General features: G+C 48.1%; 1 protein-coding gene across 1 annotated transcript in view; it reads right to left on the reverse strand.

Annotated features, from left to right (window-relative positions):
* The window catches only part of EEF2K (eukaryotic elongation factor 2 kinase), a 67,758-nt gene that overhangs the window by 26,862 nt on the left and 25,043 nt on the right, over positions 1-15,853 (reverse strand). Inside the window, exons 3-4 of the mRNA XM_002926050.4 lie at positions 3,362-3,462; positions 926-986 (exon numbers count right to left, since the gene is read on the reverse strand). Of these exons, the coding sequence (XP_002926096.1) occupies positions 926-986; positions 3,362-3,462 (162 nt within the window). The remainder of the gene's footprint in view (positions 1-925; positions 987-3,361; positions 3,463-15,853) is intronic.

Consider the following 15,853-nt stretch of genomic DNA (forward strand, 5'->3'; position numbering starts at 1 on the left):
CTGTGCCACCCAGGCGCCCCGGAGCACTCACTTTGTGAAACTCATCAAGCTGTACCCTTTTCTGAGTGTGTGACACATGAAAAAAAAAAGTTTCACACAACCATCCTCCCCCTGACAATGCAGGAAGTGCTCCATTTTCTAGTCTATTCCTCCCCCCTCCCCCAAAAGGATGATTGCAAGCCACTGAACCCCTTTTACAGCTCAGGTTTAGGCGGTGACCCTGCAATTTCTGAAAACCGATATATGCATTTATGGTCAACTGATTTTTTTTTTTTTAAGATTTTATTTATTTATTTGACAGAGAGAGACAGCCAGCGAGAGAGGGAACACAAGCAGGGGGAGTGGGAGAGGAAGAAGCAGGCTCATAGCAGAGGAGCCTGATGTGGGGCTAGATCCCGTAACGCCGGGATCACGCCCTGAGCCGAAGGCAGACGCCCAACGACTGCGCCACCCAGGCGCCCCTATGGTCAACTGATTTTTGACAAGAGTCCCAAGGATCATCTTTTGATGTATGATAAATACATAAAATGTCCAGAAGAGGTAAGCCTATAGAGACAGGGGGCAGATGGGTGGTTGTCTAGGGCTGGGGGAGAAGAGCGCATTGGGGGCTGACTGCTGGTGGGTAAGTATGGGGTTTCTTTTGGAGACGGTAAAACGTTCTGGAATCGATCATGGTGATGGTTGCACAGCTCTGTGACTATACCAAAAACCACCGAACCCGTACGCTTTAAATGGGTATGTTGTACGGTGGGTGAATTGTATCTCAATAAAATGATTACAAAAAATAAAATAAATACACAGTAATATAGAGAATGCCCCAAAGTTAGAACAATTAAGTGAGTGCGAAGGGGGGGAACAGGGACAGAAGTCTGGTCAAGAAGAATCTGTACTCAGCTCTGTCCCTGCTGGGCCACGGACAGCTCACCTGAGACGCCATCTTGATGAGAACTTCATCTTCCAGCCACTCCCCGGTGACAGCATTGTACCTGCAGAGAGAAGCCACCCCAGGGCACAGCATCACTAACAGGATCCTCTCACCCAGTGGCTAAAAGTGAAAGACTTTTCCCGGCTTCCTGCTGCCCTTGGGATAGAGACCACTCCACCCACAAGCCCAGCCGACCTCCCGGGTTGGGTCTGTGGACACTCTCCCCTCCCAGGCCACCCCCCCCACTGGCCTCCTTCCCTTTCCTCTCCAAGGTGTTGCCCAGCACTTGTGCTGCGGGTGGGCTTGTTCCCTATTGCCCCCCACCCCCACTGGACTGTAACTTCATAAAGCCAGGTCTTTGTCTATCTTCTTCACTGCAGGGGCTGGTACATGTGGAAGCTTAATACACACACGTTGGATGAACGACTGGATAAATATCTTTATTTTAACCAGTCTACACAACAAATGGCGTGTCCCAGGACAGGAGGCGGCAGAACGCTCCATCTTGCCGGGCACCTGTGTGAGGCCCAGTACAGGTAGCACAGGTGTCCTCGTTCAGGAAGGGCTAGGGGAGGCCCTGCCTCTTGAGTTCAGCCGAGGAAAGGGCTGCCGGACGACACCCAAGGCAGAGCAAGACAGAGAATGTTCCAGAACAATTCCATCTCTCCTTTCTTAGGAATCTTTCCAGAGCAAACCTGGCTTTAGGCCTGGCTGGGCCTCAAATAGATTTGCCTGGTAGAGAGAGCGCCTCAGCCTGGAGCCCATGTGTCACCGACCAGTCACCATGCTGGCCTTATAGGGAGGGAGGAACAGAGCCCATACTCTGCCCTACTGGGACCCCCACAATGCTGGCCTTAGCTGCCAGCACAGCCCCCAGGGCCTGCTAGGACGTGGGCCTCCAGCGGCAGGGAGGGGGTGCATGCCAGGCTCTGAGCCATCTCCTCACAGGAAGGAGCAGGGACACGTTGCAGAAAGATGCAGAAAGCTACACCGTTTCTGCCTGCCTAGCATCGGGTCCCTCTTCTTTCAGTAACAGCACCCCAATTTCCCTTTGGAGAACCACCATCCTCCATTCTCAGAATATGTGGACTGGGTGGAACTGATCCCCAACACCTTCTGGCTTGCAGTATGTGATCCAGACATGGTCAGTGAGAGCAAACCTCCCTGGCACATGACTGGTTCAGAGAGGGGCATGTAACCAAAGCCAGACCGATGACATTCCATTGTGGAACTTTTCTTTAAAACTATCTGAGAAGGAAAAGATCCTTCTCTGTTGGGTGAAATGAAATGCGGGGCTCTTGTCATCTGTGCCACTGATGTAAGAGAGTCTAATTTGAGGTCAAAGCCCAAAGTGTCCCCGGAGCATCTGGAACCAGCCGTACCTGAAGTCCACATGTGTGAGCCAAACATTCCTTTCTATGCTAAAGACTATGAATTGGGTTTCTGTCACCTGCATTTGAAACAGAGTTCTGACTAATTGAAAGACACTGAACTGAGAGTCAGAAGGTTACCCGGGTAACCCTGGGCAAACCTCTATCTCCCCTGGGGCAATTATGGGACCCAGGGTGTTAGCTTAGAGGATTCAGACTGGAGGGGTCTACAGAGGTCACAGGACAGGAGGGTGAAATCCAGGATAGGTCCAAGAGGCCTCTAATATCATGCACAAAATTAGACATATGTGTACAACGTTCTGGGATGGCCCTCATCAGATTCTCAAGAGTGGTCCCAAATACTTGACATGATTCCTACTTCAGGCTTTTTTTTTTTTTTTTATGAATACACACACATAGAGGGCTTCAAACAGTGCCTGTCACATGGATTCAATACATAAGAGCTATTATCATCATAGTTACCCTTGGTGGTAGTATTCTGTGGTTTTTGCTACTTTCTTTCTTCTTGAAACCTCCTGAAATAACTCCTCTCCCTCTACGTTTCCAAATAGGAATTCCAGACACTCTTAATTCCATTTTGCGAATCTTCCTGGGGCCGAGGCATCAAAAAGCTCACATGCTATGTCCGTGCGCTCTCTCTCCCCCTTCGGTGGCAACTGTAGGGGCCACGTGGTGAGACAGTGGAACCACGAGATGGGAGAAGCCTGGATGCCTGAGCGGCCCCCAAGGGTCCCTGAGCTCTCACCCAACTTCACTCAAGTGAGAGGTACACCGCTGCTGCATGGAGCTTCTGGAGCATGTTACTGCAGCATGACTCTGCCCTGCCTGACGTGTACGTACCTTCGAGGACCGCCCTGACGAGAAAGGGCATCACGCACAGCACGTGAAGCATGCATAAATGCTCAAATAGTGGCAGATACTATCATTATTCCCTTCTCCTTGACCTCCAAAGGTACTCAGGCCTCACTGAGCAGAAGCAGGACCCATCCCCCCAAGGACTCCTGGAGACCTGGGGCCACACAGCACCCCCAGACAGGCTGCCAACCTGTGACGTGTGGCACATTCCGTGGCAATATCCTCCAGGTGGAACTCAGCCCAGGGGTCAGGCATGTGTTTGGCCTTCTTGATCGCATGCTTCCAAGCTTCCTGCAGAAGGCGAAGGGAAATGTTAGACCAGGGTCTGCGGGGCAGTGCTGCCCCAGCCTCCTCCCGCCCCCTGATTTCCCAAGCGTCTCCCAGCTCTGGGGAGGAAGACAACATCAGTGAGAGAGAAACACTGCCTACAATTATCCTTTCAGGAACAGAGTTCCCAAAAGACCCTATTTGTTCTCACCTGGGCACAGGCTTCCCATGGGCAGAAGTGACATATCTTAACTATGAAACCAAAGAAACACAATACACATAGGAAAGCACATAGCATTTCACCCGTAAACAAAAAGTTGAAATTAAAAAATAGTCTTGCCTTGTTTGGGCTGGCAAACTTATTTTTTTTAAGGATTTTATTTATTTGACAGAGAGAGAGACTACAAGCAAGGGGAGCAGCAGAGGGAGAGGGAGAAGCAGGCTCCCTGCTGAGCAGGGACCTCCCCCGCCCCCCGCCCCACCAATGCAGGGCTTGATCCCAGGACCTCAGGATTATGACCTGAGCTGAAGGCAGACGCTTAACCCACTGAGCCACCCAGGTGCTTCGTGGACTGGCAAACATTTTAACGATTTATTTATTTTGGGGAGAGAGAGAACACAAGCGCATGTGCGAGTGAGGGTTGGGACAGAGGGAGAGGGAGAGAATCTCAAGCAGACTCCCCACTTGGGGGAGCCCAACTCTGGGCGCCATCCCAGGATCCCGAGATCATGACCTGAGCTGAAATCAAGAGCTGGATGCTTAACCGACTGAGCCACCCAGGTGCCCCCAGACTGGTAAACATTTTAATGACTGTTCATAACTAGTGCTGGCCGGGATATGGGGAAACGGGTGCCCTCCCACACGGTCAATGGGTCTAACCCTCCTCCAAAGGCAACTGGGCAATGTACTGAATGAAAAACGCGAATTCCTGTATTCTGACTCAGCAATTTTACATCTAGAAACGTGTTCTAGAAAAACACAAATCTGCAAACAATTATATATATACATAAATAAATAAATAAATAAATATATATATATATATATAAAAAGAAGCATCATCATGTGCAAAACCAAATTCAACCCAAATGCCCATCTGTGGGGACTGGTTAGACACATTTTGATTACATCCACTTAAAATGCTAAGGAGCCCTTTCAAACAACTGTGCTTACTCTATTAGTGGGAATTCTGGATCCTATCAGAGTCAACGTCATCTTTTTGTAAATATTGTATAAATCATAAATATACCCAATTTTATCACTCTAAATGAAAATCGTAGACAACACAACCTTCCCAAACTCAGAATATCTCCAACCACGCCAAAGATATGTTGTCTTTACATTAACAGAGCGCTAAGTTCTGGGCTCAGATGATTAGGAAGACATTCCCACGAGATAGTCCAAGGTCCTGGGGACGCAAGAATATTCGTCATGCACAACTGCCTTGCCCATTTCAGGTTTTTAGCATCCATGCCCTCCACCTTCTCAACACCTTAGTGCCCCTCCATCATTGTGGGGACCAAAGATAGCCCCCCAAACTTTCAAAATTGGGAAAGATGACCAAGGCATGTAATGGAGATAAGGCTGATTCTCAGCAGTATCGTCACCCAACCCCCTTTCTTGTTTTAAAAAGCTCATTTTATTGATTTTATAATCCCACAGTGGAATCCTTCCCTGTCCCCTCCCAACACTCCTCCACCCACACTGGGTCGCAACCTCTTTCTGCTCCTTCCCTGAAGAAACCCCTACCCCGCAGCCTCTCGCAGGATCCGTGAGGCCAAAACTCCTTTCTGGGCCAGAGGCCTGAGCCATGGGGGAGGGGGCTGGATGGGGGGCTGGACACTGGGTGGCAGACCCACAGCAATTCCACACCTCCTCACCCACTGGGGGGATCCCTCAGCTTCCCACGGACTCAGGCCCGGGCAAGACAGCACCCCAAGCGTGCCTCTGGCCTGAGCCTCAGCCTCACGGCTGGGATCCTGCTCAGAGGAGAAAAAGCAGAGCAACTGAGCTTTCTGAAAAACACACACGCACACACGCACTCGCACAGTTCACAAGGGCTAGGGCTTCCTCACTGGGGCTTGGATTCCAATCTCTGCAAAGTCCAAAAATAAAGCCCAGAATTTCTTTCTTCCAATTTGGAAGCGAATTCATGCTTAATGAAAACACTCAGAAAAAAGACAAAATTCAAATCCGCCACATGCGCCCCCACCCCCACCCACCCAGAGCAACAATCGTCAATGCTCTGGACTTGTTCTTTTCCAGATCCTTCCTGTGCATTTTTTTGTACAACTGGAATCACACTGTAAATACAGTTCACAGCCTTTCAGGAGCGTGGGCCCATGGGGCTCGGTACTTTATATATCATGATCGTGATTGTTTTCCTGATTCCAAATGTATGATCTGCTTACTGTTAAAAAACTACACACACGACAGAATATGAAGTAGAAAGTGAAAGTACTTTCTGACCCATTGCTCTGACAACCACAGCTGACAGCTGACACAGATTCTCTGTAAGTTTGTTCCTCTGCATTTGTTAACACAAAAGGCATATAGCATCAGGCCAGAGCCCTTGCATTCTGCTCTTCTCCACTTAACACAGGGCCTTGCGTATCCTCCCATGTCATATGTTCAGGCAGGCTGGGTTGACCCCATGCAATTGTACAAATGTACCTTAAGGTACTTCTCTAACCTCGGTTGATGGATACTTGGATTCTGACAATCCCTAGTACAGGCAGTCCTGAAGTGAACACCCTCGTATCTAAAACCTTATCCAATCGTGCAAGATCTCGGTAGGACATATTTCTTGGAAGTGTAATTGCTGGATCACATTTAAAATGTACAAATTTGGAATTCTCCAAAAAATGACACTCCAAGAGGCAGAGAACACATCACTTAAATATTTATTTTTTTTATTTTAGTTTTTTTTTTTTTTTAAGATTTTATTTATTTATTCGACAGAGATAGAGACAGCCAGAGAGAGAGGGAACACGAGCAGGGGGAGGGGGAGAGGAAGAAGCAGGCTCATAGCAGAGGAGCCTGATGTGGGGCTCGATCCCACAATGCCGGGATCACGCCCTGAGCCGAAAGCAGACGCTTAAGGGCTGTGCCACCCAGGCGCCCCTATTTTAGTTTTCTTAAAGATTTATTTCTTTGAGAGAAAGAGAGAGAGCAGGAGCTCGTGAGTTCGCATGCACAAGTGGGGGAAGGGCAGAGGGAGAGAATCTTCAAGCAGACTCCTCGCTGAGCGGGTCCCAACACGGGGCTGGATCCCACGACCCAAAAGATCATGACCTGAGCCAAAACCAACAGCTCAACCGACTGAGCCACTCAGGCACCCCTATGACTTACATTTTTAAACACAAACATGACACCATGAATTTGCAAGTTAGCTGGAAGTGCTAAGTCACTACAAACGTCACCACTCACCTGTGGTTCTCTGCTGTTAGAATTTGAGCGTGTCATTGATTTTTCCATTATAAATAACCCTGCCACAGACACGTTTGAAACTAAAACAGTTCCTGAATCTCTGCACTTAAAACAAACAAACAAAAAAGTACCACTGTTTCCTCTCATATTCCCGCTGCTGTGAACAGCGCTCTGTGCTCTGCCTGGGACTCATGGCTCTCCAACTGCACTCTCTTAACCAGTGACTCAAACGCTCCCCGACTCCCTCCATTCAGTGAGGAGTATCAAGAGAAATTACCTCCTGGCTGAAAAAATGAAAAAAAAAAAAAAAAAAAAGCAAGGAAAAAAGTATTTCAGAATTTAAGAGCATGTTATTTCACAGGATCAAAATTACGTTTTTGCCAAACCCAGAAAAGAATCATGCCACGCCTTGTTGGCAATGGATGGGTTTAATGCAACTGACTTTTCTTTTGAAGCACAATACAAAAGTTCCTGGAGGGAGATTTGTTCCCGGGACTCTGGTTGCCACCCACGGCTGACTGTGCGAACCTCCATTTCCTTGTTTACAAAAGACAACGAGGAATGTTTTGACTACTAGTAGCCAACTTTTTTCCTGCCCCACACCTGGGCTAGACACGGTCCCCCCCCCCGCCCAAGAAATAGCGGCTCACTGAGGTTACTATGCTCATTACAGCTCAACAGCCCCGAAATGAGCTGCAAATTGCTGGTGTACTATTTTACCCATCAGGTTAAGTAAAACAAGTGTTTATGGAGGCCTGAGAAGTGGGTCCTCTCGGACACTGAGGGGAGTGGAAGCAGGTACGGTCACCTTTGACAGCCACCTGGCAGTACCTTCACTGACTTGTGACCCAGCCATCGTGATCACCTACCCAGGTGTGTGCAGGTGAGCAGCCCAAGGATGGGTCCGTGCTTATAATGCCACATAACCTCGGGCACTGCCAGTAACTTGCCTATTCACAGGGAGAAGATTCCATACACTTGGTACGGTAGTACGCAGCCATTAAAAAGATCAAGGTGTGGGGCGCCTGGGTGGCTCAACTGGTTAAACACCCAACTCTTGATTTCAGCTCTGTCATGATCTCCAGATCACGGGATCAAGCCCTGCATCAGGCTCATCGCGGGGTCGGCTTGGTATTTTCTGCCCCTCCATCTGCCCCTCCCCCCACTTGTGTGCACTCTCTCTCTCTCTAAAATAAATAATATCTTTAAAAAAAGAAACATCAAGGCAAGGTGTGCTCAAGAGACCTGGGTGGGTCAGTCCACCAATGGTCTGCTGTTGGCTCAGGTCATGACCTCAGGGTCCTGGGATTGAGCCCCTCATAGGGCTCCGCGCTCAGTAGGGAGTCTGATTCTCCCTCTCCCTCTGCCCCTCCGCCCCGCTCATGCTCTCTCTAATAAATAAATAAACTGTTTTTAAAAACTAAGATCAAATAAAATAAAAAGATCCAAACTCAGTTGTTGTGCTGTCTTAATGGGGGGCCCAGCGGGGGTTCCTAAAAAGGAAAACATAACCCTGCTTAGAGAATGGAAAAGTCTTTGGTTCTTCAAAGCCTGAGAGTACAAAATAAAAATAAATACATAGGGGCGCCTGGGTGGCTCAGTCATTAAGCATCTGCCTTCGGCTCAGGGCGTGATCCCGGCGTTATGGGATCGAGGCCTGCATCAGGCTCCTTCACTGGGAGCCTGCTTCTTCCTCTCCCACTCCTCCTGCTTCTGTTCCCTCTCTCGCTGGCTGTCTCTGTCAAATAAATAAATAAAATCCTTAAAAAAAAATACACAAGCATATAATTATAACAATAACAACAAATTTCCTGGACTATGCCAGTAGTGAGGCCGGATATTCGGGTAACGCGTTTGCAGTTTCTCCGGCACATAGGACGTTAGTGCTGTTGGTGCTGTTTCTATATCGCTATTCTTATTACCACCAACACAGCAATCAGGGCCTCCGATCTTCCATGAGGAAGCATTCGGAGGCTGCCTAAGTCCTCCCTGAGACACCAACTGTTATTCTCCCAGGGGATGTTATAAAATGTTGCTTCCCATGATCCTTTCCACAGACTCCAAGAAACTGCAGCTCCATGTCAGCCTGACCTACCCTCCTGGTTGATAGCAAAGGGCTGGTTAATCTACACCCAAGGACACATAAAAGGAGCAGGCACTGGGGAAGCATGCTTGCTTGCCTGCTCACTGGGGAAGAGGCCACAGTGCTGTGTGGCTGCCCCACTCGGGACCGCATGCGTTTAGAGGTTTCGTGCAATTTCCACGGAACTCAGCACTGACTATGGCAACAAGAAAACTGGAAACTGCCTCAGTATCCCACAAGAGGAAATGCTCACAGCCACTGCTCTGTATTCATACAATGGACGGCCAGAGAGCCGTCTCTTTTTCTCTCATTAAGAAAAAAGATGAACTAGACCCACATTTACTAATATGGAAAGATATGTACCATCTCTTGTCTGCCAAGAAAAACTGGTTACTGAAGAGCATATATACATGATCTTATTATTGTAATAAAATCCCTATTTAGTCAAGTCTATATTTATAGTGAAATACAGAAAAGACCGAAATACACACTAAGACCGCAAGAGCAATTATATCTACACTCTCACCGTTTTCTGCCAGGAACATGGAGTACTTCCACAAGCAATCAGACAAATAATTGCCAAAGAAATACAGCTGAAAGTTCTAAAGAAATCTCTGCCAAAAAGAGTAGTTGCTGCTGGTCTCCCCAACCAGTGGGGTTCAGAACCAGGGCTAGAGAGGAAAGGATGGGAAGGATGGAAAGTTGGGGCACCTGGGTGGCTCAGTCAGTTAAGCGTCTGCCTTCGACTCAGGGCACAATCCTGGGGTCCTGGGATTGAGCCCCCGCGTTGGGTTCCCTGCTCCAAGGGGAGTCTGCTTCTCCCTCTCCCCCTGCCCCTCCACCCATTTGTACATGGGCTCTCTCATAAACAAAATCTTAAAAAAAACCCACAAAACCCTGCAAAGCAATAACATTCCCTAGGGTGGCATAATGCCCTTGCCCCCTAGAAGCCCCTCCCCAGACAGAATCCCAGCCTGCACTTCAAGGCAACCCTCCTGAAACAGACAGGCAGGTAGGACAGCTCCCCAGTCCACTGAGGTGGTGCCCGAGGCTCAGAGAGCAAGGGGGAAACTTGCCTACAGGCCTGCAGCAACCAGCAGACCCAGAATGCAGACCAAGCCCGTCAAGCCCCAGTTCCCCACTCTTCTGCAAAAGGGAAGCTCGAGAAACCAAACTGAGTATGACTATGTGACCTAGCGATGCACTCCTAAGTATCCACCCAAGAGAAATGAACACGTGTCCACACAATTTGTGTAGCATTATCTGCAAAAGCCAAAGGGGAGAAACAACCCAAATACGGATCAACAGGGGCGCCTGGGTGGCTCAGTGGGTTGAGTGTGTTTGGCTCAGGTCATGATCCCAGGGTCCTAGGATCGAGTCCCAGGTCGGGCTCCCCGCTCAGCGGGGAACCTGCTTCTCCCTTTCCCTCTGTTGCTCCCCTGCTTGTGCTCTCCAGTAAATAAAATCTTTAAAAAAAAATGGAACATCCATGCAACAGGGTAATATTCAGCAATGCAAAATGAGCACGGACACATGGATGAACCTTGAAAATGTTGCAGTTAAGTCGAAAGAAGCCAGACACAAAAGACCCCATGTTATATAATCCTCTTTCTAGGAAATGTCCAGAACAGGCGAATCCAGAGAGATTGAAAGTAGATCCGTGGTTGCCAGGGGCTGGCTGGACTGGGGATCTTGGGGGGCTATGGCTAAGAGGTGTGTGGTTTCTTTTTAGGGCTAAGGAAAATGGGCTAAAATTGACCGTGGTGACGGGAACGCATACTTGGATAAGTATACTTAAAGCTGCTGCCCTAGACATTTCAAACGGATAAATTGCATGTTACATTACATTGCAACAAAGCTGCTAAAAAATATTTACAAGCTAAAATTAAATGGGGGCCCCCTGTACCCCAATACAGTTCCACAAAGGATGTGAGCATTTGAGCGCCTGCACAGACCTGAGAGAGGAGTCCCCGCAGTCAGGCTTGTGTCTCCTCAGTCCCCTCCTGTTTTTCAGACACAGGTCACCAGGTGGCCTCCTGCCCACTGCCAGCATCACCCTCTTTTTTCCTTCATCTGCCCAGCAGGCCCTCATCTTGCTGGAGGTCCAAAGCTTTCTGGATGCTAGATGCCCAAGCTTCCCTGCCTGATTCTGCATTCCCAAAGCAGTGGGCAGAGCCCCAAAATGTTCACCACCTCTGGATATGCACAGAGCTTCCTGTGGTCACACGGCAGGGACAGAAGCCCAGTCCTGCCAGGGTGGGGCTTTCTGGGGCCTGGGGTGGGCAGGGATGTCTCTCTTCCCAGTGAGTCATCAGACCCTAGCCTCTTGGTCTCATTCTGGGGTAATCGCTGTCCTTTGACCCAGCTGTTAGAGCCACCCTTGGTGGGCTGCAAATATAACTGTCATCACCAAAGTCTTCCAACAAGGGCGTGGGGAGCAGGCGTGCCCACACTGCGTGAGGGGCAGATGCTGGTGCAATCTCTTTGAAAGGCAGTGGGCAATGCCCAGCTGAGTTCTAAATGTTTTGCTCCAGCCATTCCACCCCTGGGGATTTAACCTGGCAGGTGTGCCCGTGCAGGGGAACAAGGACATACCGAGAGAGATGTTTTTGGAAGAGCTGTTTGTGGAGAAGACTGGAAACAACCTTCACACCCATCCATGAGGGCCTGGCTCAACACACTACGGGGCTTCCAGACACGATATTCAGCCATCAAGAAACAACAACAAAATAGGCTGCCACATGGTACAGTCACGAAGAATACCGAGTGACTCAGATCTTAGAGCCTCAGGTTTACTATCTACGCCCTTCCTCACAGGACTTACACACAGATCAAATGAGTGACGTGTGCAGAGCCGTGCCCGCCCTTCCCACGGTGGCTGTTACTAAGTGCTAGCTGATGTCAGCTCACGTCTGTGCAGTCAACTAACATTTCCATAAAAAAGAAAGGGGGAGGGTCGTATACATGTAACCGCTTGTGCACGTAAGGAACGTTTCTGGAAGGACACTCCCCCAGGGAAACAGGGATCAGGGGTGCCAGGCTTCCTTATCACTACACCTTGGATACGGTTTGAATTCTTTTTACCTTGTATATGTATTTACTTACATGTTATGAAATATATATGTATTTTAAAGTTTGCTTAGACGTATAAGGAGATTTATTACAGCATTATTTGTAAAGGGAAAAAAAGGGGAACAATGGAAGTGTCCCGCAAGAAGGGGGCTGGCTAAATAAATCCATGTACATCATGTGACAGAATACAATTCACTCTAAAAATAAAAGAGGTGAGGGGCACCTGGCTGGCTCAGTTGGTTAAGCACCTGACTCTTGATTCTGGCTCAGATCATGATCTCAGGGGTCAAGAGATCAAGCCCCATGTCAGGCTCCATGGTCAGTGCAGAGTGTGCTTGGGATTCTCTCCCTCTCCCTCTGCGTCCCCTCTCTAAACAAATTTAAACAATAAATAAAAATAAAAGAGGTGAAAATAAATAAATAAAGGTAAAAGAGTTGATCTATATGTCCTGATATGGAATGATCCCCAAGATACTCCCAGACCAGGAAAACATTTTTTAAAAATAAAATTTTCCACTTTATTTTTTTTTTAAAGATTTATTTGAGAGAGAGAGAGAGAGAGAACACCAGCAGGGGGGAGCGGCAGAGGGAGAAGCAGGCTCTCCACTGGGCAGGGAGCCCCACGTGGGGCTCAGTCCTGTGCCAAAAGCAGACATTTAACCGACTGAGCCACCCATGTACCCCAAATTTCCCACTTTATTAAAAAATTAAAAACATATACATGCTCATTCTAGACAATGGAGAAATGACAGAGCAGTAGAAAGGGAATGCGATCGCTCCAGATCCTATCCAAAGACAATCCCTGTTGGTGTGCTGATATACTTCCTTCCAGGCTTTTTGGGGGGGGGGGTGTGTGTACGTGTGCGTGTTTTACAAAGCTGTAACTGTACTCTATATTCTGCTATTTGAGTTTAACTCCAGAGCCGAAGCACTTTCCCACGTTATGGCAAATTCAATAAACATCCTTGCTTGGCCGCCTGATACTCTATTAAGAGGGCGGCCCGCTGATCGACTGACTGCACCACCATCCCCCGGGGGGAGCTAGGCAGAAGGCCCTGGCCTTGACAAGGACAGAACTGGACTGTTCACACTACCCGCCCGGTTCCTGCCAGGGTGGTGCCTCTTTGGAGGCCATTTTGGTTGAACCACCCAGGTTGCCATGTCGACAGTAAACAAAAAACATGTTAGCTTTGCTAGCTTTGTGGAGTGCCAGGAGGAGTGAGGTTTGGAGAACTGAGCTGCTGTCCCCCTCCGAAGCTGCCCCGGGCAACAGGAACCCCACAGAGCCTGCTTTCGGTTACTAGGAAGGTGGGCAACCAAGAGGCAGGTCTGGTCCATGACTGGTCATTCAACCCAGTACAGGGTATGGGAAGTGCAATCAGACAGTCCCCAGCCTTGCAGGCTGACTCAGAGGCTAACAGATGCACGCAGAAGTCCTCTCCGAGCCCCAGGGAATGCACAAGAGATAGCCAGGGCAGGGTGTCTTAAAACCACATCCTGAGGGAGTTAGGACAAATCACTTTAACAGACCAGACCGAGACATCAGTTTCAAGAGGTTTCAGGCAGAGGCGTGAAAAGGGAAACCTATTCCAGGAACAGGGAGAGGTGTGGGGTGAACAGAGCCCAGAAGGGTCCCTGGGGACCACGAGTGCACCCATCCTCGGTGAGGATTTTGAACTATGCCTTGTAGAAATTTTAAGAAAGGGCGATTTATTGATTTGTTTGTTTGGGAGAGGGGAGGTTACCTGGCTGTTTTGCTTTATTTTTCTTCTTCTGAAAAAGAAAAAGACTTCTGAAAAGTCTTTTTCTATACATAAGCTATACACAGGTGTAGTTTAAAAGTCCAGAATGTTTAAAAATATATATAATGTAGATAAAAGTCTCCCATAATGGCAGCCTCTCCCCCAGAATGAATCACCATTAACCACTGTGTACAAATTTCTCCATACAAGTTTTTGCTATGTACATACTAAGACGTGTGTACATTTTTTTCATAAATGTAGGACTGTATTACATTTCAACTTGCTTTCTTAACAGTATATAAAAATAAAACTAGCTACCATTTTTTTTTCTAATTATGTCCATACTGTCCTTATAGCTTTTCATGGGATCTTTCTCCCAAACACACACACACACACACACACACACACACATTTTCGCACTGTTTTCAAGTCAAATCACATAGAAACATCATCTTTGCTTTAATGTAAATACACTATTCTCTTAGGACCGTGGTTTAAAATTTAAATAAGTCCCTCTTGAAGACAGGAAAAAATGAAACAAGACGAAACCAGAGAGAGAGACAAACCATAACAGATTCTTAATCTCAGGAAACAAACTGAGGGTTTGCTGGAGTGGAGGGAGGTGGAGGGACAGGGGTGTCTGGGTGAAGGACACTGGGGAGGGTATGTGTTGTGGCGAGTGCTGTGTATTGTGTAAGACTGATGAACCACAGACCTGTACCCCTAAAACAAATAATACATTATATATTAATAATAATAAAATATATATATATTTCAAAAATGAATAAATAAGCCCCTCTTAATGGACATTTAAACTATTTCCATTTTTTTCTTTATTACAAATAATACTGCAACATATATCTTTGAATATGTAAATCTGAACGCTTGTACAACTAATTCATTCAGTACTGGATCTAAACTGAGGTGGGCACCCCTCATGTGGGCTTAGAAAATACACGGCAGGGAACATTCTGGCTTGTCAAAAGAAACAGGGAAGAAATATGTCACTTAGTGGACAGGGGTCGGACATGCTGAATATCCTACAATGTAAGGGACAGGCCCACCCAATAAAGAATTGTCCCTCCCTGAATGCCAACAGTTCCCCCAGCGGGAAGACTTTGGCTGAGGAGAATTCTCTGGAGATCAAATTGTCATCTGAGCTTTTTTTTTTTTTTAAATTTTAGTAACTATTGTTACTAACTATTGTTAACCGCCCAGTACGGTTTATGCTTTACATAAATACTATCCCTTGGCAACAGGCCACCTACAGTGAGTCCCCCATCCCCTTCCTGATTCTGAATGAAGCACCTACTGTGTGCAGAGCAGGGCCCCAGGCACTGGGGATGAGTGATAAAGGGGCCACCGTGTCCTGCCCTCATGAGGTTCACATCCTAAAGCCACACTGCAGACAAACCTCCATTCACGCGGACACTCAGTCTGCGTCTCCTTTAGAGGCCTCACTGTGGTCACATTTTGTGGTCAGGGACTGGCCGTAAGTGTCTGAGACCCTTCAGCTGCTGGGCCCTCTCAGTGTCTTCTAAAAAGCCCCATCCAGGCTCAGGGTTCCTCTGGACAGACAACTGTGGGGTCTGCCCCCACTGGGAGGCCACCAGGATCCTCCTTTCCTGGAAGCAATCCCTCTTCTGTGACACTGACCCCCACCCCCTCCCCTTCTCATGCCCTGGCTCAGAAATGACTGGGTCAGAGAGAGAATGCCTGACCCAGGCTGGGCCAACTAGATATTCGCCCGCTTGCTTGCAACCGGGATGGAGAGGGTCAAATCTGTCTGCATGTGGCTCCAAATGCAATGAGGGGGCGCTGGGGCCAGTGGTGGTCCATCTGCCTGCTGTGCAGACTGAGGCAGAGGAGAATAAAGGACAGGTAAAGAGAGACAGAGAGACAGTCCTGCCAGCTTCTGGTTCCTAGACCGGGCCCCTGACACCAGACATTCTTTCTCCCGCGGGGTCTCAAGAAATAAATACCCTTCTTCCTTTGAGCTGGCATGAGCTGCCTTCTGTTTTATAAGCCCTGAGCCCTCCAGCCCCTTTGGATTCCCTCACATCAGGTACAAAATGCCCCAGGAATCCGCGA

The sequence above is a fragment of the Ailuropoda melanoleuca genome, chromosome 10, assembly GCF_002007445.2.
Source record: "Ailuropoda melanoleuca isolate Jingjing chromosome 10, ASM200744v2, whole genome shotgun sequence".
NCBI classification, from domain to species: domain Eukaryota; kingdom Metazoa; phylum Chordata; class Mammalia; order Carnivora; family Ursidae; genus Ailuropoda; species Ailuropoda melanoleuca.